Source organism: Danio rerio, chromosome 24, assembly GCF_052040795.2.
Source record: "Danio rerio strain M-AB ecotype USA chromosome 24, GRCz13ab, whole genome shotgun sequence".
Lineage (NCBI taxonomy): Eukaryota > Metazoa > Chordata > Actinopteri > Cypriniformes > Danionidae > Danio > Danio rerio.
In genome coordinates, this window is record NC_141044.1 from 32,902,501 (window position 1) to 32,925,631 (window position 23,131).

General features: G+C 36.7%; 1 protein-coding gene across 2 annotated transcripts in view; it reads right to left on the minus strand.

The window, feature by feature from the left end:
* The window catches only part of vav3a (vav guanine nucleotide exchange factor 3a), a 160,869-nt gene that overhangs the window by 11,790 nt on the left and 125,948 nt on the right, over nucleotides 1-23,131 (minus strand). For both annotated transcript variants that reach the window (XM_087309779.1, XM_087309778.1), the window contains exons 20-25: nucleotides 21,631-21,761; nucleotides 13,514-13,579; nucleotides 12,936-12,970; nucleotides 12,165-12,281; nucleotides 10,088-10,175; nucleotides 8,393-8,495 (exon numbers count right to left, since the gene is read on the minus strand). In XM_087309779.1, the coding sequence (XP_087165905.1) occupies nucleotides 8,393-8,495; nucleotides 10,088-10,175; nucleotides 12,165-12,281; nucleotides 12,936-12,970; nucleotides 13,514-13,579; nucleotides 21,631-21,761 (540 nt within the window). The remainder of the gene's footprint in view (nucleotides 1-8,392; nucleotides 8,496-10,087; nucleotides 10,176-12,164; nucleotides 12,282-12,935; nucleotides 12,971-13,513; nucleotides 13,580-21,630; nucleotides 21,762-23,131) is intronic.

Here is a 23,131-nt window from a genome sequence, read left to right on the forward strand (position 1 = left end):
TTCGTCACCTTAGAATTATACAGTTCTATCTGACATTTTTGTCAAAATTTAGTTATTCACATATTCTTATTAAATGACAACTTATTTACATTATATTTTTAGTTTTTTTAATAATTTGTTTACATTTTAAGACTTGTTTATTTAAAAAAACAAATGTTACACACAGACTGTGTGCAATGGAATGCAAAAACTTTAAAGCTCAATATCTCAAAATCCTTCAGAATGCAGATAGAACCTTATAATTCCAAGATGATTATTTAATAAAACTAAAAAGTATCTCGCGTTACATTTTCAAAAAAAAATTATCCAAATTTATTACTCAATTTTTCAAAGTAATGCGCTACTTTACTGGTTACTTTTAAAAGCACGTAACTCACATTATATAGAATGTGTTACCCCCAACAATGCAAGAGGGCTAAAAATTTTGACTTCAACTGTATACAGAGCCCTCCACTAATACTGGCACCCTTGGTAAATATTATATATGTATATAATAATATATTTCCTCATTATATGTGTGCTACAATCATTATAACCTGTATGCATTTATATGCACAAACCTCTTTTGATGTATAGCCATTCCAATTGATGTTTAACATATTTAATACACTTGAGTGACCAGGAACAGGACATTGTTTACCAATGAGCTCAGGACAAACTCACTTAGTCTTTCATCACAGTCAGCAAGACTAAAGAACAGAGCTGGGATTTGCAGCAAAAAAAGTGGCTGTAGGAAAAAAGCAGAAACTCTGAAAATGCTCATTTCCACCATCAAGGCAATAATGAAGATATTCTAACAGTTCTGAATGAGCCTGAAAGAAACGGGTGTCTCAGCTTCAGAATCACAGCTTTAGACATGACAAAGTTAGGCCATGTACACATGTACACAAGGGTGTTTTGCAAACTGAGTTTTTACCAAAAATTGCATCCACATGCATGTGGATGAACTGAAAAAAAAAAACTGCCAAGAAAATGCCAAAGCAACAGGTGATAATATGCTTATTTCATGCGGCCGCCATTTTAAAAACGAAAGCGAGGCTGCGGTGGGAAGAAACCCGGAAGAATAGGATCAGCACTGTAAACATTGCAACAACATGCTGTGGACTATAAACCTCCAGCTCTTGCTGTGACTTAAATATGCAGATATGGTGCAAAAATCACTTTAATATCATTCTGTTAAGTTTAAACAATTAAAGGCATATTAGACATCAAACTAAATCACAATCTCTTCAAGAGTAATACGCTTAAGTGTCCTCCTAGGCTTCAGGTAATTGCAGCAGGTAAACACTTTGGGACACTTCCCTGCTTCAGCCTATGTACAGTAACTCGGTGAGTGATAAAACAATGAGAACGCACTTAACATTGGACTTTTTCTTACAAATCAGTACCTATTGGTGCCGAAATTCAATATTGTGACAATTATAATATAGTGAAAGAATCGGTGTTAACTTGAGTTTGATAAATGGCATCTAAAATGTGTGTTTGGGAAGAAAAACGTTAGCTAACTGGTGCCATTTCCCTTAACTTAGTTGAAAATGAGGTCTGATGTCCCTTTTTATTTTCACTAACCATTCAGAACGAACCTTTGAGTCACTCGGAAAGCGGTGAAATGATCAATTTGTATCACTTTCTCTTCGCTGATAAGATATACATCCAGCTACACAACGTTCCTGTGTGACTCCAAGCGATACTTCCAGGTTTCTTCCCACCATACTTGTGAATTTCTTCTTCGGTTTTAAAATGGCGGCCGCATGAAATCAGTCTATGAACTCCCAACTTTAAAATCATGTTGACCAATCAGAAGCCCCAAAAAAGGCTATTATCTGTTCCAGTTGGGTGTTATTACAGTTAGCATTTTCGGTTATCCAGTATTATAATGCAGTAATAATAGCAGCATTTTGCTTATGTTATCAATTGCACAGACTGCACAACAGTAAACAACAAAGATTTGCTAACAAATGTGATATTATAGAAAGGAAATGATACTGCAGATAAGACTAAAACAAACCAAATGTCTTCTTTTTTTTGGTAATATATTAAGCTGAAATTAAAAATAAATGTTTTTAAAAATCACAACCAACTTTTGTCATTTACCAAGCGTGCCAATAATAACAAAGACCAGTTAAAAATATATTTAAAAAATAACATGAAGAGAAAAAGAGCAACAGTCATGCATTTTTTCTGTCTTCACCGGTAAATTAAAGCCATAATTATTCCCGTGAGCAATGCAGAGAGCGGGTTCGATTTAAGTTACTACTAAAAGAAGATGCTCCTGTTGATCTTCTGTCTGCTAAAGTGCTTAAAAGTCTCGTGCATGAAAGTCTTGTGTGCCTCTGCCAGCCATCTCAAAAACAACTGCATACCATTTGCATTTATTGGCACATAAGCAGATGCTCAAAATAATAAAAAAAAAGGAAGGAAGCTATGCTGCGTGGAAATGGACCACTGGGGATGAAAGGAGAGAAACAGCAGCAATGCATGCTGGGAGATCCATTCTTTGGTCAGAGTTGTGGAATGGCTGATTGTTTGAGTGACGTCTTCTCGGCTTCTCAATCTGCCAACATTTCCCAATCACGATGAGACCCTTGCTGTGACATATGGAGCTACAATGAAAGCTCATCTAAGCGCTGATTGCGATGCGCCATAAACTCTCTGATCAGGCTGTAAGCACAGCTCAGTAGTTCAGGCTTTACTAACAGCCCCGTTTGAGATTTTTCAAGCTCGCTCCTCTCCCACCGCTGGAACACAACACAGATGTCCAAGAACTTTCACAACAACATCAACAGTAAGACTTCTAAACAACTTCTTGATCCAAAAACACAGTATGCAAACACTGATGCGAATGCTTAGCTGAAGTAACATGCCACAAACCAGCTTTTATTTTTAAATTAGTACTGCATTTAAGTTTGCTAATGTTTGTTTGTGTAATACTTGCTTTAGTGAAAACAGTGTATGTAGTTATTTAAGTTATATAAATCTATTGTATTAATTCAAATTAAGTGTTCAGTGTTTTGAGGGAAATTTTGTGTATTCTCACCAACAGCAAAATATAAACACACACAGCTATTCATTCATTCATTTTCTTGTCCGCCTAGTCCCTTTATTAATCCGGGGTCACCACAGCGGAATGAACCGCCAACTAATCCAGCACATTTTTACGCAGTGAATGCCCTTCCAGCCACAACCCGAAACAGCCGAAACATTCACACACACACAACGTACAATTTAGCTTACCCAATTCACCTGTACTGCATGTCTTTGGACTGTGGGGGACACCGGAGCACCCACGCGAACGCAGGGAGAACATGCAAACTCCACACAGATATGCCAACTGAGCTGAGGTTTGAACCAGCGACCTTCTTGCTGTGAGGGGACAGCACTACCTGCTGCGCCACTGCGTCAGCACTACACACAGCTATTTTACTTGAAAAGTGTCATTTGAACACATACGATGTCTGTCGGTGCTCTAGATCAGTGATCCCCAACCACTGGGCCATGAACCGATACCGGTCCATGGACCAATGGCAGTGTTTCCTCAAAGAAATTAAATGGAGAAATGTCATGAGTGTATTATAAGTCAAGATCGCATTTATGTAATACGAGCATGCGAATCTCTTTGCTTGCACGCCGATTTTCTCTGTTCGTGCACAAAACTTCTTGCACGCTCTCAAATATAAGCTGCTCAAGTGCAGATCTTCTTGTGCGCTCTCAAATAAACACTGCTGAAGTGCGATTTAGTGTGTATATGTAACGAGTATGTCTACAACATTTTTAAGATGTGCTAGGAATATTTGTGGATATCTCCAATAGACCTACAGAGCAGAATTAATGCGTCCTAAAATAAAGTGAAACCGCTATAAACTCCAGCAAGATCAAGTCATTGTATCCAGAACCACAGACTTTTATCTATAAATAAAGTGTAATTTACGAGTTCACACTCACAGATATTTGACTGAATAGAATATGCTTGTTTGGCGTGCTGTCCGGGAAGAGGGCTCTGTGCTCGGGAAAACACCCTAACTCGTGTTATTCCCCTTATCGGGATAAAGAGAGATAGGATCCGAGCGCATTGTCTAGCCCGGCTTCAGGATGCTCCCCCCTCAGATTTAAATAGGTATGTCGTTAAATAGTGTGGAGTTGGGGTGGTGGAGGGACACTAAAGTTGAGAGAAAATGGAGATATGACATGTTTGACCATTTATAGGGGTTTGCTCTAGAGCTGATTAGATAATAGAATGATTGTGTGTGTGTGATGAATTAGCCTCGTCAAAGACTGATCATGCTCCTCCCGAAATTTGTTTATAAAACATGACTTACAGAAACTGTGTCCATCTTAACTGAAAGCTACATCATGTTTGCTGGCCTCACGCATCACACACCTGTCAGTCAGTCAGTCGGTCAGTCTGTCAGCATGTCACCTTAAAGGGTTAAACAAATAACGCGCAGCCCAACTACGGTTAGAGAAAAGTTTGCGCTGTTATAATTCACTAACCTTTTAATGCGTTTTGGTGCAATTATAACCCGATATTAATACAACAACAACAACAATGACTGAATGTTTTGAATGAGAAGCTGTAATGTAGCCGTGGCAGGATGAATTTTGGAATGGTGCACCACCATGGCTGAATGAATGTAGCGGAAACCATGAATTGGTACAGGGCCGCACGAGAAACCATTAATTATTTCCGTTTTATTTATTAAACGACTCTGAATGATCTTTTATCTTAAAAAAATCTTTTATTTTGAAAAAAAGCCGTATTCTCGTTACATCTTGTTCACTTGAGCGCTTAAATTTAACCCACAAGCAGCAAAATGAGTAAGAAACAGACGTCTTTGGAAAGTTTCTTTGCTAAGGGGAAAAAGCCCAGTAAAGGACCCACAAATTGCCAAGGAATAGATCCGCAACCCATTTGTCAACAAATCCGGTGAATCCACCATGTCTGTGCAAGAAGATGATCAACTGCTGGAGACTGCAAATGGCGACGGCCTTTTAGGGGCCGTTCCCATGTCATATCCTTTCTAGAGTTCGCGCAAATTTATTATTTCCAATGGAGGTGACGCGCTCGCTCCTTCCAGCCGCACACAGTTGAATGAATGCCGAGATCGAACCGTGAGTCAAGTGATCATGACAAAATGACAGATGTAGTATGTCAGAGTTCCACTTATTCTGCTTATATTCATACTGTATAGAATGTTTTTTTCTAATGGTCAAGTAGTACATTTAAATTCAAATTTAGTACCTACTGAATAGTATGCGATTTCGGACGCAGTCTTTGTCACGCTCTAAGAAAACGGTTGAGCCTATCTACCTACTGTCTACAGTAAAATTGCAAAGGGTTGACCGATCCATGGTGATAAAAATGTTGGGGACCACAGCACTAGATCTGCCAGATTTAGACTGTTGAATGAATTTCTTCTCATGTATACTTATTGGTGCAATTATGCATTCACAATGGTATGAACTGTTCTAGGGGTAGTCAAATGTATATTTATATTACCTACTATTTTTATTATTAATATTATTATTAAAGATACAGATCAGAGAAAACATTTGTCACTATTTAATGGCTTACCCCCCAACTTGTTTTTACGTCCTTCAGGGGGAGTGTTAACAAAAAAAAACAAATCTCCTATAACTTATGCCATTTCTGAGTCACATATAATTAATTTATTAATTTTCCTTCGGCTTAGTCCCTTTATTCTTCAGGGGTTGCCACAGTGGAATGAACCACCAACTTATCCAGCATATGTTTTACACAGCAGATGCTCTTCCAGCTGCAACCAAGTACTGGGAACCACCCATACACACACAAACACTACGGCCAATTTTGTTTACCCAAATCCCCTATTGTGCATGTCTTTGGACTGCAGGGAAACCGGAGCACCCAGAGGAAACCCATGCAAACATGGGCAGAACATGCAAACTCAACAAAGAAATCCCAACTAACCCAGCCAAGACTCAAACCTGTGAACTTCTTGCTGTGAGGTGACAGTGCTAACCACAGAGCCACCATGTCACCGAGTCACATATATTATGATGTGTATCTACCAAGTGTGCCGCAAGCCTGCGTTTGAGTGAAGGTCTCGGCCGTTAGATTGCCCCCTGGGGGCTGGCTGCAGTACAAGTCATAAAGCCCGCCTCCTCCGTGTTAATGAAGGAGACTTGAGCCCAAATAAAAAAATTAATTACACTTGCAATAAAATGTCCCGAAAGATGGTTCTGGTCGATTAAGGCACTGGTTATTGTGCTGAAATAGGTGCAGATCCTCATTTTTGTAAACAGTTTGTTTTTAGCAGTAATTTAATGCTGGGCGTGTCATCGTGATTGACAGCTGTGATTGACAGTTTCTCAACTGCGTTTGTTATAGTGCAGACACCGGCAGTCGAGTGAGAAGTTTGGGGGGCGTGGTTGATTTTACATAAAGCGTTTGGTTGGAAGCTCGACTCCGCTCATTATCGCGGCTCCTCCTCTGGCTCCATCAGACAGTCCTTCTGCGCATGTCAAGGCTCCAATTTCAGCAGTCTTTTGCGACAGTTTGTGCCCGTCAAGCAGGCGTTTTGCCCTCAAGGCGTTCAATGGGAAAAGGGGCTGTCGCGTCGTCCATATTTTTTACAGTCATTGGTATCTACATTCAGACATCTTCAAATTCAATGAGAAATCCAGCTTGCAAAGTTTGCAGTAAACTAGCTTAGTGTGTGTTTCAGGTTTGTGTTCTTTCATGCCGCAGCATATAACATACCCTCTGATTATACCAAACACTAAGAGAAATTATATCCTCAACATTTAGAACATCTGTGAACATTTAACAGTTAAACGCCTCTGAACAAGCAAACACTACTGCCCAAGCCACCAGGTGCCACAACAAACTACTAAACACAAGAACATCACAAACTGTTCTCTACATTCAAGTTTTCACAGCATTTTGTATGACGTCTTTATCCAGGAGAGAAAAGCTTGAGGAGATTTAGGCTTTTTTTGCCTTTATTCAGTCACTTGAAAAAAAAAATTTTTGGATAATAATAAAAATCTGTCAATTAGGAAATTACTTCAGAACAAATGGTGAGAAGTTCAGGAAAGCTATGCAAGTCAGATTTTCAAAAAACTGAAACATTAAAGTAGCTGAAGCATCCAGCACTTGCTTCAACATCTTTGTGTTTCCTCTTTTGAAGTTGCAGGGAAAAATATATGTGTTTTCGGTATTTCACTACACTGACTACTGCTAAATTAACTGGTAGATTAGACTAAATATTAGAATAAAATTGAATTGACTGGTTAGATTCACAAGAAACGCAGGACACTGAGGACATCTGCTCATTGCAAGAAACTAAAAACAGCAAAATAGCTGAAACTAAATGCCTGTGCACACCGGGACAATTTTTATTAGTGCTTATTACCGACGTTTAACACCTTGCGACTAAACATTTTTCAGTGAAAAAGTGCATAATACAAATGAAAGTAAAGAATATGACGAAAGTAAGATGAACATAAAGCTGCCTATTTCAAAGGTCTGTAAACATAATGCGCTATATGCTAAACACAACTGCAACAGTCGTGAGTTTCATGTTACTTCATTTAATTTCATTTAGTAAATGACGTTTTCCCGCCAAACGTTGAACAGGTATTTGTGTATTTGCTTTTCGTTAAGTGCCATCTAACATTAGGGTGTTGATTGGGTGTGAATATCTAAAAAAATCAACATAGGTTTATTGTTGGATATGTACCTCTGTCTACATTTCTAGGGAGCACGGATTATGCAGCCCAAGGTATATAGCTGCATTTTATTATTAAAACGAATGCAAATAAAACGATGTCTTACATTTCAGCAACAATTAACACATTTGTTTAACCAGCTGGAAACTAGAAAGTTGTGAAACGCAAGGTACAAATATATGCATTAATCATTGTTATTATTTATTAATTTGTTAATTATGTATTGTTATTATTTGAATTTATGTAATTTATTTATGTATTTATTTTTATCTTTTTTAACTATTTGTTGGATTCCTGATGTTTCAACATTTCATTTTTTTTGCTTATATGTAGTAAATTAATTTTTATTTTTATTTAAAGTATTTTTATTTTATTTTATGTTTTTTATGCATTTTGTTCTGTAGTTCAAGCAAAACCCAATAAATTTATTTAGAAAAAAATTTTAGCGTTTGGTGTTGTAGACACTCATAGTTTTAGTTATAGTTTTACATATATATATATATATATATATATATATATATATATATATATATATATATATATATATATATATATATATATATATATATATATAAATTATTATTATTCATGTATATTATTATTATTATTCAGAACAAGAACAACTGTATTATGTTGAGGTGAATCTTAAAGTGGCATTGTGTATTTTGTGCACAGTACGTACTGTTGGCTCCATTCTCCGGCTCGCGGTAGGCAAACTTCAGCGTGGTATCAAGTGTCCTGAATCCTTCCCGCAGAGAGTGAATTTTGTAGTACTGGATGAGGTCCTGCATTAAACACACACATACGCTCAACATGATGTCAGCTCACAGAGAAGAGAAAGCATCTACAGCCATTAAGAGGGAAAATAAAAAATAAATATATGAGCCCATTCAATACGACTCCAGCATTCGCAATCCAATAATGTTATTTAACTGGCATTTGGCAGATCGAATCTAAAAGCGCTTTCAGAAAGAAGCTGACAAAAGACGTTTGATTTTATTCTGCAGAACAGAGACATTAAGCAGCGTGATTTCCTAATGCCCTTTCGAAAGCAAACAGATGACAAAACAAAAGGGATGGTTGAAATGATACAAAGAGATTTCAAATGTAATAAGCTGGTATAATGCAAACTTTTATCTTTATTGCACTGATTCCAGTGACCTTAAAAAAACACGCGAGCGTAACATTTACTTTTCACTCTATATGATAAAGAGGTTTTAACGTTATTTATTCTTGACTGAAAGCTAGAATATTAAATATTCAATTAAATACATTATTATGTAAATGTCTGAGATCATTAAGCTCAACAAGGTTTCATTTATTTGATCCAAAATACAGTAAAACACTCACTGGCCACTTTATTAGGTACACCCACCCAACTGCTCGTTAACGCAAATTTCTAATCAGCTAATCACATGGCAGCATCTTAATGCATTTAGCCATGTAAACATGGTCAAGACGATCTGCTGCAGTTCAAACCGAGCATCAGAATGGGGAAGAAAGGTGATTTAAGTGACTTTGAATGTGGTATGGTTGTTGGTGCCAGACGGGCTGGTCTGAGTATTTTTCAGTGAACGGCAGTTCTGTGGGTGCAAATGACTTGTTATTGCTAAAGGTCAGAGGAGAATGGTCAGACTGGTTCCAGCTGGTCATCTCTGAACGCACAACACGCCCAACCTTGAGGCGGATGAGCTACAGTAGCAGAAGACCACACTGGGTGCCACGCCTGTCAGCCAAGAACAGGAAACTGAACAGGCTTTGGGATGTGGTGGCATGGAAGATTCACATCATGGATGTGCAGCCGACTAGTCTGCAGCAATTGAATGATGCTATCAGGTCAGAGGAATTTTCCAGTACCCTGTTGAATCTATGCCACGAAGGATTGACGCTATTGAAGGTAGAAGTAAGGTGTACCTAATAAAGTGTCCGGTGACTGTATAACTGTTATAATATTATTACATTGTTGGTGAAGGATTATTTGAAAAACAAAACATGTCCTTGTAACAATATAAATATATTTAGGGTCACTTTTGATGTCTAAAAATACATTAAATAAAATATTTTGTAATAAAGTATGAAACTACTGGCATAAAATCAAGTATAAATACAATGTTCTTATAAAATAGAGATTTGCTTTGTACAAAAAAGATAATAATAAATTGCTTTGGTCCTATCAACCTTAAAACACAGAACAAAAGATAAACATTATTCTGATAAAATAAAAGAAATCATTGAATTTATTGGAGCCTTGTTTTTGTAAATAAATAAAAAAGCAGGGATCTTAAAAACACAAGCATAACATTTACTTTCCCCCAATATAATAAAGACTTTTGATCATATTGTTTTCTTAAAAGCAGTATAAAACATCAGCACTCACCAAAATGCTACTGAACTTCCTGTTTTCCGCAATGTAGAATAATCCGTCCTTTGTTAAGATCTTGATGTGTTTCACGTCGTTCTTGTACCTGTGGGCCATGAATAAATGATGAGAGTAATTTTCTGGTGATCATTGCGATCGATGCTGCCTATCCCCTATGGGAAGCTGCCATAGTAATGCATGGGGCAAAGAGCGCTTCATGCAGGCAGAAGGGGTCGATAGCGAGGGGTGGGCCGCCTCCATTAGTCCTTGGATTAAAAGTTACAAGCTCACTGTTTTTTTTTTTTTTCCCAGAAAAAGTGCACATGACCGTCTGCAAACAGGAACTACAGAATAGATTGCATTGTCATGGGGTGGATTTAGTCTCTTGGCCTTGTGCTTGAATGCAGTATACTTGAGTGAATAATACAAATGATTTGATTCTTTTAAAAGTGATTCTTTTGAAATGAGGCTTTGTTCGCTGTGTTGATTTCATCATGAAGACAAGCCAGGACATAGAGTAGCTCCTCCTTTTTTATTTAACTAAGCAAAGTAATGATTTGGGTAACACTTGACTTGAGGAGAGTGTTAATAAGACTATCATGAAACCTTTATAATCAGAAAATGACGAATCCTCATGAATATGAAGGAGAGTTTTATGCATGTTCATGATGACTGTTGTTAAGCCTAATTTGCTGAGATGTCTTTGCATCTGATCGGCGGGTCAAATCTGATTGGCTGTTATCCATGAGATATTCTGCAATAAGAGCACTCGTACAACCTTTTCACCCTTGTGTAGTTCTTCAACCACATAGATTAACAGCAGATCAATAGACTCATTAGCGTTTGACAAATATTGCAGCTGTTGGACAATGTAATATACTTTTGAGGCTTTTTAGGCGATAATGTAGTAGTTTAGATTGCAACTATCTAGTTTATTTATAAGGATAATGCTTATTTTAAATATTTATAATTTCAGAGGTTCAGTGCGTTGGCGACCATTAGCCTGTCATACTGAGCAGAGCAAAGAGGGTTAATGTTCCGCCACAAGATAGCGACAGAGACAGCAAATATGTCCTAAGGGGAGGTAAAACTAAAGTGATTTGGGTAACACTTGACTTGAAGAGGGTGTTAATGAGACTATCATGAAATTTTCATAAATCATGATATGACACATCATCTTGAATATTAAGGAGAGCTTTTTGCATGCTCATGATGACTGTGGTTAAGCCTCATTCACTGAGATGTCTTTGTTATGACAACTTGACAAACAAATACATCATAACCTGTCCTTTGTCTTAGTATTTTTCTGTTCACTATTTTTTTAATGGAATGACATTTTTTTAAATTAAAAATTCTTATTAAAAATGTCAATACTCTTTTAGAAAAGATAGACTTTTTATTTAAAAATCATTTAAAAAAATCTAATTTCATAACAGCATTTTTAATATTTAATGCAATTTAATGGCAAATTCTATTCTATTTAGTCACACAATTAAAATGCCCTCATGATGGTCATGTTTGTGACGGATTTATGACAGGTTTTGTTGTCTTGATAATGTCCACTTATTATGACAAAGATACTGACAGGTGTTGTCAATGTCAAGTTGTCATGATTAAGCCATATTAAAACAATGCTATCTTTGCATTTAAAATGGCCTAACTGAGCCAATGACGCTTGATAACAGTTGTCATGAGTATACATAAAATCTCATTCGTATTATAAAGACAGTGATATAAACACAACCATTCAAGTTAAGCGTTATCATGTTTTTTCTTATATATCTGCATTTATCAGCTGCTTTATTGGTGTCTTTTAGGGGGCCAGACTCTATGCTAGATACTATAGAGTTTTTGATTGGCCGGAATCTTTATATACAGTAGGAGACAAACTGCAAGTTTTGAATACTCATAAGTTCTTAATGTGAAATTTGTCATTGTTATAAAGCACTCTAGATTTACCTTAAGACAAACATATATAGCAGATGAGACATTTTATCACCATTTCTCCCTGATTTTATTTATTTTTTCTCAGTTTTCGAAGCAGAATCTTGTTAAGCATGGCAATAAAACAACTATGTGTGCTGTTATCACTCACTTGATGCTGATGGCATATTCATGAAACTCTCGACTGCGGTGACGGACCATATACGTGCTGCTCCTTTTGTTGAGCAGAGCAGCTTCAGCCTGCACTCGCTCCATCGGGCCTGCAAACCTAAAGCAGAGAGCACAGGTCAATGTCAGGTGAATGTTATAAAAATGACAAATGCACAATTAAATGCAACGAAACTTTTTCAAACTAAAAATAAACTACATTAAAATAATACAATAAATAAGAATAATATTCCATTAGTACATGGATTTACTAACATTAAGTATGAATAATCTTGTAAACCATTCATTAATTAAAGTTTAACATTTACTAGTGCATTATTAAAATACAAACTTGTGCATGTTAACATTAGTTAATGCACAGTGAAAATAACATTATTTAACTTAAATAGCATTACCTAACAATAACAAAGTTAAATAAATAATGTAATAAATGTATTACTAATTATTTGCTAAATTTAACAAATACAATAACTAACAATAACTACTGGACCTCTATTTTAAAGTGTTACCATGACCGAGTATCTAAATAATTCTAAAATCAATTTTCCTAAAGCACTGAGCATGTTGTATTTGCATTTATTGTATTTGTGTTTTATATATATATATATATATATATATATATATATATATATATATATATATATATATATATATATATATATATATATATATATATATATATATATATATACATATATATATATATATATATATATATATATATATATATATAAAATAAGAATAAAGACTTTACCAAAGCTGTGAAGAGTAGTCAACAGGTTTGGGTACCTAAAATAAACAGTTAAAAAAATTAAAAACAGGTGTGTGAGAGACAAAAATAGTATTAAAAAGACAAAGTAGAGCAAACATTATGTGCGCTTTTGTTCTTAAAATTCCATTCAGCCTGATTTTTATAGTATTTTTAACTTGCGGCTCAAATCGGAGCCTCATAATAGCGCTGAAATCTGCCCCACTTACTGTATCCTTTTACAACCACAATTGCCTTTCTTAATGCACTCATAAAGATAACCTAACATATTTCCTCTCAAAATGACATGCACATAATTATGACTGTAAATCATCTTGCCGATAACAGCAAGCATGTAGACAGAATGAAACACAGCGCGCTACTCGCATGATAAAACAAATGCACACACAATCGCCCACAATGCACCTGTCATTTAAACATGAGGTTGAAGTGGTGCTTGCGTAACTGAACCATTCAAAAACAGCACGCGCCCAAGAACAAGCCTGGATCGCATGTGTTGTTTTGCTTGGCAGAGAATAAAGAATCATTTTAGCATTATAATACAATCTGCTATTTGTACTCACACATGGGAAAGGCTTGACGGCGTCTCTTGGAAATAAGCCAACCTCCTTAGTTGCCAGGACTTTACCCTGAAACCATGGCAGATAATTACATTACGTTCAGCTGGGCAACTCCTCCTCAATAATTCAGTAACAATTAGTACTTAACACGACATGCTGCAAATTTACAGCCCAGAGTTAATCAGAGCTGGAAAAAAAAGTCTTGGGAGAATACAGGAGACTGAGGAAACAAGACAATACAACCAGCAGACTGAATCTACAATATTTACAGAACACACACACACACACAATCAACATAGACAAAATGCATGCTTTTTTTATATGACACTTAATAGAGAAAGATATGGCAGAATAACAGTGCTAATACGCATACTATCCATATCACTATCATAAACAGTACTGTATATAAATGGTAATGTTATGCATGCTTTTTCTGCTAACATTATACACAAAGGGCCCTATCATACACCCGGCGCAATGTGGCGCAAGGCGCGGCGCAATAGTCTTTTGGTAGTTTCAGCTTGGCGCAAGAGTCGTTTGCGCTGCGCTGTTTAAATAGCAAATGCATTAGCGCTCATTTTTGCGCCCATAGGCGTTCTGGTCTAAAAAGGAAGGCGTTCTGAGGCGGACCGCTGGCGCGTTGCTATTTTGAGAAACTATAATAAATTTTTCATTAGACCAAAACTAACCCGGTCTAAACTCCGGCGCAGAGTTGCGCCTCGCTTATGCACTGCTTAATACGCACAAGAGAGCAATAGGCAAATATCTTTACATACGAAAACAATTTTAATATTAAGGATATATATAGGATATAATAAGAATAGATTAGGATATAAATATAAAGGATTAAAATATTACAAAACATTATTTTCTAGCCTACATAAATATGAAAAATCACTGCTTTTATGTCTTCTTCATCTCGGGAGGCTTTTTCAGTTCATTCATAACAATTTGCTTTTGTATAATGTTATTATTATAAGCAGTATTATTTATTATATCCATATTTATATTTGTTTTATTAAAAACAAGCTTAGATTTGCCCACCTGCCAGGTTTTAGACCATATGGGGCACAGCATGTGTTTTAGGATATAACTCAGGTTTTTGAGCTTATTTTGTTATTATTATTCATTTATTCGTTTGCTGGAAATTATAACTGAATTTAGAAATAGTTTTGATATGAATATTTGCTCTTAATAAACAAAATAATCTATTTATAGGCTAATTGATGTCTGTGCGTAAAGGTTTCCCTATCCAAGAGCGAATGTGAAAGTAGAACCATTATCTCTCATTCTCACGCAGTAGATGCTCTGTTTAACAGTTTTCTGTTAAAAAACTGTCAACTGTTTTTTCCACTCAGACTTACTTTGCCTCCTGTAAATAGCGAATGCGCTCTTGGCGCGACGCAGCTGACTCTTAAACGGGAATGGGAGATGAGACTCTAATTGGTTTATTCTCAAAACACACCTATAACTCATTAAGAAAATAAACTCAACCCTTTTAGACCATGCGCCACGGCGCAAGACAGATTTCCCGTCCTTAAATTAGCAAAAACGCGTTCTGACATGCCCTGAAAGCGTTTGCGCCCTACGTTTTGCGCTCTGCACATGGACTGTCAAAATAGAGCCCAAAGTCAGTGTTGGGCAAGCTACTTGAATAATGTAGCTTAACTACACAAAAAGCTAACCTCTGGGAAATGTAGCAAGCTAAGCTAAAAGCTACTTGGTAAAAGTAGCTTATCTATTGACCTTATTCTAAAATGCTGAAGTGCGCCTGTTTTCGCGATTGTCTTAGAACTTCTGATTCAGTCGCCTATGGGAGAAATTACTAGGAATAATAAACGACAGAAAACGGTCAAACTACTTGCTCTACAAACAAATGTTTGCATCACTATACAGACCAAGTAGAATAATATAATAAGAAAATATCAAATTGCAACATCAAGCAGCGTAATGAGCAGTTTTTTACGTCAAAAAATGAATGGAAGTGAATGAGACCGGAAGTCTCAAGCCAAAAAAGATTCAAATGGCAGCGCCCACTCGTCCGCGGAGAATATCTAAGCTATTTTTTTAAATTTTCATTTATAAATCACAGCAACTTAAAATCCAAGTTAATCATATTTTAGTGATCAATAAAACTGTTAATTAAAAATATGAGGCATAAATATTTAGTTATTTTATTTACTGTAAATGTTCTGCTATACTAAGAAAAAAACAATAGTATGTAACAGCAAAAACAAAAAATCCAATAAAACCAGGTGTTACGCATTTAAAATATTATAGTATTTTGCAGTAAACGGAAATACTCATTATTTTTTTAATATAAGCATTATATATATATATATATATATATATATATATATATATATATATACATATATATATATATATATATATATATATATATATATATATATATATATATATATATATATATTAAGGGTGGAGCCGAACCCGAATACGGTAATCGGAAAGGCACGAATAGCGTGTTTTTACGAATACTTGATTCGAACAAATACTTGAAAAATTATTTGTATTCGGGAGCAAGAAAAACACTATATCAAAAAGCAGCGTTTCCTCATGAGACCACAGTGCATGCCCGCGTGAGAGAGAGAGAGTGAGTGAGTGAGTGAGTGAGAGAGAGAGAGAGAGAGAGAGAGAGAGAGAGAGAGAGAGAAACACGCTCAGTGCAAAACGCGCCAAAGCCCGAAACTGAAAGCGAGACGTGACTGTTAAGGGACTGTTTCATATGGATTTATTAATCATTCTTACTGTTCGGTGATCGCAAACTGCCGTAGTTTATTAAAGACGCAAACCTCTCACTGCACGTCAGCTGTGCGCCTTCAGCAGACCTCCTCATTCCTGCAGCACGAGAGCTTTATGATTGGCTGTTTCTCAATTCCAAGAACGCAGAGAATGGACTTGCGTTCTTGTAGAGTGCGGTCTTGCCAGCTGTCCTCGGAAGAACGAACTCAGGAGACCGCGAGGGCAGAGAACGCGTCCTTTGAGAAATGGGATGCTGCGTTCTTCCTGATGGTCACATGATCTTCACGCGTTTTAAATGGAAATCATTTAAACATTACAGCCTTCATACAACGATTTATTGTTTCCCCCCTCTTCAAAATATATACTTTGCATAAAAACATTATAAATATACTCTGCACATTATAAATAAAACAAATATTAATACGAATTTCATCAAACAAACACAATTAATGTGTTTATTCCTTTATTAAGATGTTCATGTTAATGTTTACCTTCACCGTTTCATTTAGGGAAACTCCTGAGGTAAATAAGTTAAATCTCTGAACTTTAATAATAAATCTAAATAAAATGCTGCGCTTTCCACCTCCAGTCGCAATGACTTCTGGGACTTCCAGAGCGAGCTCGCTGTTGAAGTCTGCATCGGTGCGTCCTCGATATCAAGAACACATCCGGGAAGTTTCACTCGTCCTCCGTACTTGCGGTCTTGAGTATTGGAACTGAACTTAGGCAGCTGATGATGACGTTTCACGAGAACACGAGGACGCAAGACCGCTGAAGAACGCATATTGAGAAACAGCCACTGTTTATGCGCGCCAAAAGTGGCGGATCTGTCCGGTAAAATATCTGACTGCATATCACCGCATCCCTAAGGACTGTTTGGCGAAATATTTGACTGCATGTCACTGCATAACAAACGACTGAAACGATATAACTAGAGAAATCTCCACTGTGCCACTGTGCGTATGGCAAGCCGTTTTAGCATTTAAACCTTGTTGAGACTATCCATAAATATATTTAGAGATATCTCTAATTATATTTTGACTTGTCATAATTATAATTCAGATTGGAAATATCTGCAAATATATTATGACTGACTAGTCATATTCCTCCATTGACTTCCATTGAAAAATATTTGCAGATATCTCTAAATAAACAAACAAACAAACTTTGTGTCTTTTTTTGTGGCTGGCAGATGATAATAGCAGGACTGTATCTTTTAGTATTATATAGAATACTTTTGTTCTGCCAGATCTCCCAGGCAGGGTTTTATTTAGATTTATTTAGCTTATTTTTGGAATTCTGTCCATTGGAAAAAAGTTCTTTCAGAAGAAGAACAGTTTTTTGAAGTATTATTTGTTTTTATTCTGTCTATTCAGTGTCCTTAAACAAGAACGGTGGTGGTGGGGTTCATAATATTCACAATGGTATTTTATTAGTTGTTGGTTTAACCATGGATGAGATAATGGCTTCTATGTTATTTTCTTTTCAATTATGTTTCTTATCACATGTTCAAAAACAACAGCCAATATTGCATATCTATAATTTATATGATGGGTATAATTAAACAATACTTTCACTATAACGTAAATTAGAAGTGTAATAGAAAAAATATATATTTCTGCGCCATTTTGAATTTTACTCGAATACAAATACAAATACAAATACTTTTCCCCCTCAACAAATACAAATACAAATACAAATACCGGCTGCTCCGCACATCCCTAATATATATATATATATATATATATATATATATATATATATATATATATATATATATATATATATATACATACATACATATATACATATAGATCCCCTCTCCCTCAGTCATCTTTCCATCAAGCAAATTTCTCATGTTAGCCTAAGTGGCTGGTGACATCACCGACCAGAGAAAGAGGTGACAGTAACGCACCAAAAAGTTTGTCAACCCTTGTAAAACAGAAATAAGAAAAGAAATCATCATTCACGCAATCATATGGTTTTACTTTCATCGAATAGACACTGGCCTCACAGCTCCATAAATGTCGATGCAGTCACTTATCGATTCGTGATCGGTAAATGTAGCTTGTGTGGACGCTACCACCACTCTACTGAGAAATGTAGTTAAGCTAGTAGCATCACTACTTGTAGCAACGCTACTGCCCAACACTGCACAAGGCATAGTCACTGAAGCCAAGCAGGGCTGTGCCCGGTCAGTACCTGAATGGGAGACTACATGGAAAGCTACGTCACTGCCGAAAGTGGTGATATTGAGACCAGGAGGGGGTGCTCAACCTGCAGTCTGCGTGAGTCCTAACACCCCAGTATATTAATGGGGACTCTAAACTGCTTAGTGAGTGCCGTCTTTCAGATGGGACGTTAAACTGAAGCCCTGACTTTCTGTCGTCGTTAAATATCCCAGGATATCCTTCGAAAAAGAGTAGGGGTTTAACCCCGGCATTCTGGTTTCCAACATTCACCAGAACTTCTTGTTTTGTGTTTAACTGAAGAAAACAGGTTTAGAACTATTTAAAGATGAGTGAATGATGACAGTTGATGAGTAGTTTCTCTTTATTAGATATATGTACAGTACATACGGTTGCATTGGCATTTGAACCACACTGCCTGACAAAAGTCTTGTTGTCTATTCAAGTTTTTGAAACAACAAATCATAACTTGACTTCTAGTTGATCATTTGGTATCAGAAGTGGCTTATATGAAAGGCAAAGACCTCAAGATTATGCTTATTATACCAAAATAATATATGATCATGCCTTGATTTTTAATTGTTTAATTAGGACAGTAAGGTCTGACTTTGCTTTGACAAAAGTCTTGTCACTTAACAGAAATAATGTACAGAATAAAATATAAAGGCCGGTGCAGTGGAAAAATAATTAATATTGTGTATGACTCCCATGAGCTTGGAGGACTGCATCCATACATCTCTGCTATGACTCAAATCACTTAATAAAGTCATCTGGAATGCCAAAGAAAGTGTTCTTGCAGGACTCCTAGAGTTCATCAAGACTCTTAGGATTACACTTCAATGCATTCTCCTTCATCTTACCCCAAACAAACTCAATAATGTTCATATCTTGTGACGGTGCTGGCCAATCCTGGAGCACCTTGACCTCCTTTGCATTCAGGAATTTTGATGTGGAGGCTGAAGTATGAGAAGGAGCGCTATCCTGCTGAAGAATTTGCTCTCTCCTGTGGTTTGTAATATAATGGGCAGCACAAATGTCTTGAAACACTCTGCAGATCCCTGCATTCTAAATATAACCCCTAACCATGATTTGTCTTTCACCAAACTTGACTGATTTCTGTGAGAATTTTGGGTCCATGCAGGTTCCAATAGGTCTTCTGTATTTGTGATGATTGGGATGCAGCTCAACAGATGATTCATCTGAAAAATCTACCTTCTGCCACTTTTCCAAATGATCAACTAGAAATCAAGTTAATATTTGTTGATCTTACAACTGGAATCAACGACAAGACTCTTGTCAGGTAGTGTAACTGTAACCTTTTACGACAATTAATTGTGCAGATTAAACGATCATGTCAAACAATTGGCTGTTAGATAACAATTGATGGTCCTCCAGACCAAAGTGCTGAAAATTCTCAGATCTTTGTCTTCCTCCTCGTCTTCCTTGAACAAATTTGATTTGTAAGTGGATCCTTAAGCACACCCCCCCACCAATGCATTTAGTGCATTGACATTTTATCAGCACTCACAATGCCGCCCCACTATTGGTTGTTGCTTAGATAAGGGCCTAATAATGATTAAACTCATAACCCTGTTAGATCAAACAGATGGCAACCAAGGGCCCAAATGAAATTACAGTGAGTGATTGCATTTGTCTAGGCACCAGAGCGGCAATAATTGTCTCCGGGTTTCCACAGCTACGAGGGATCTGAATGTCCTATGCTCGGCCGCGGGATGCTGGATATTATGAGGTCTCAGGTGACACGGGCGGTGTAATTTTGCATGAGTTCAAATTGAATAAATCAAACAACTTCCGGGTGCATGGGAGAGCTGGGCGTTGGAAGCCTGCAGCGGATGAAGGTCTTCGACTGAGGCAGAATGAGATTAACATGTTAAAACAGGGCTGTGGAGAAGCGTCCCGGACAGCTGGACCCGTCTGACGGAGAGGGATGTAGGGCCTATAGAATCTGCCAATTCTCCCTCTCTCCGGATAATCATTGGCGGGTTTCCTCATTGCCTTGGCATATAAACAGCCACAGCTAGAAGAGTGGTGTCAAGATGGTCTGCATGGGCTTTTGCGAGCCATCCCGGGAAAACATTTCATTGCTCAAAAGTTGCTCTTTCAAACGTGGGCTCCATTTACACTTGCGATTGAGATGTTTCAGTAGTGGACGATGCTATATATAAGTGTAAACAGGTTTTGAGCTTTTACAATTGACCATATGCAGAGATAGTCAAAAATACATTCGATCGGATTGCTTAAGCGCTCATCAAGTAAAATGCATTCAAATTAGGGCTGAATGATTAATTGAGTTTAAATTTGAATCACGATTCTACAAAACCTGCGAAAGACATGCGCATCTTGTCAGGAAAGAATGGTTCTGTGATCAGTAGTAAATCTTAGATGAAAACTAGGGGGCGCTCTCACACAGAATCTGCACATAAAAGACAAAGAAGAGTAACTGCTTTTATTGAAACGTGACTAATAAACTCAAAACTACAAAATCATCTCAGAGAATGGTTGTTTTAGACATTCGACTGAGGTTATGAAGTGAGATTGGAGTAAAACATGGGAAATTATTATAATATATAACCATATAAAATGTGTAAGCGAAATTAAAAAAAAAAAAAGTTTTATTTTAAACAAAAAACACTATCTTTTGTTAGTTGTCCTGCCAGAGAAACACAGAAAACTCCAAACAAAACTCCACATTTCAGTTTCGGCGCACGAGAAGAACAAATGCATGAAAGTAATTAGCATTGTACTCTGAGCACGAGCTAATCATTAATCTGAGTTTATTGGCGTGATTTTCTATTGTGCAGCTCATGCCAGAGCTCTGCATGTTCAGCGACACCTCCTATCCGCTGACAACGTGACAAATAAAACCTGTCGTCAAGCGTGTGTCTGCTCTCTGGGCGTTGTGCTGCTCCTTATTGTTTTTTGTCTAGCTACGAAGCCTTATTCACAACAGCTTTCTTATGTTGACAAAGGGTTGGATTAGTTAGCATTTCACAGCCAGTCACGCTTAGCAAAGCATAACAACACAGCCGCTCGGCCTTTGCCACAAACACAAGAGGCAATCAATTAGCAGCTAAACACATGCTTGAGCTGTTCCTGCAGGGCTGTTTGACTTGAAAAGTTTATGAGAAGTGTGTAAAACTGTCTTACCTTCCACCAAGTGCTATGGACGTTCGCCTCGATGAGCTCAATAACGTCTCCAGAGTTAATATTGAGCGGTGGGCCGTTAGGAGGGCTTGGACTACCGTGATAATTACAGATGACCAGCATCTTAGGTAGATCTGGAGGAAGAAAATGTGATTAAATAATGCATTTGGCAGAGTTTGTTCTTCTAGATTGCCTCCAAGTGCATTCTGAACTTTGACAGAGTGTCATTAATGCATGTTTTGACACTCTGGTATGTAAGGAACAGGTTTGTTTACGTGAGGCCAGGGTCGTAAATCACCACAGGTGACAACAGAATCACGTCAATCTATCACAAACATGTCAGCAGGCTCATGCAGTCATGCATGCAGCGCATTCTTGCAGACAGTCTGAGGCATATATACAAATCTATTCCTATTTACAGAACCACATCAAGTATTGAGATACTAAAATCAGTGAAATAAATATGTATTAAGGCTTAATAAACAACATATTAAAAAATTACCTAAAAATTGCTACACAAAACTCAAACTTGTTGAAAAATGCGGACATATACTGTAGACTGTAATAATAAAATAAAGAAATAAATTTTTTATTAAGATTACAACTATTTAAATAAATAAAACTTAAAAAATGTAATTAAATTAAAACTTAAATATATTTTATTAAAATAAAACTAAAAATAGATGATTCTCCTATTTCCTAAAATAATAATTGTAATTTATCAAATAAATTGAGGTACCATTGAACACAAATCAAAGGCTTTGTTACCATTTGCACATTTGCACATTTGCATAATAATAATAATAATAATAAACGTAATGCAGTCGGCAAAATGCACATAAAAACATTTATTTTAAATCCTGAGTAGAATAAATGTGTCATTCAAGATAAAAATAAATACCAATAGAAATAAATTTAACGAATAAATATGTGATTTCATTTTTAGAGGTGCACAAAGCCAATATAATTTAGCCAATTTAGCCAAGATTACAGTCTTTCATCTTTGTCTTCTAAGGGGCAAATTTGTTATACACTCACTTTTTACACACACTTTATTAGGTACACCTTTCCACCCACTTTTTAATGCAAATTTCAGATCAGCCAATCACATGGCAGCAACATGCATTTAGGCATGTAGACATGGTCAAGACGATCAGGCCGCAGTTTAAACAGAGCATCAGAATGGGGAAGAAAGGTGATTTAAATGACTTTGAACGTGGCATAGCTGTTGGTGCGTAACTCAAATAAGCACTCATTACAACCGAGGTATGCAGAAGAGCATCTTTAAATGCACAACACATCCAACCTTGAGGTAGATGGGGCTATAGCAGCAGAAGACCACACGGGGTGCCACTCCTGTCAGCTAAGAACAGGAAACTAAGGCAATAATTCGCACAGGCTCACCAAAACTGCACAACAAAAGGTTGATGGTAGATGGTAGGGTCAGAATTTGGCCTGAACAACATGAAACTTTGGGCCCATGAGTACCAACTGAGCATTATGT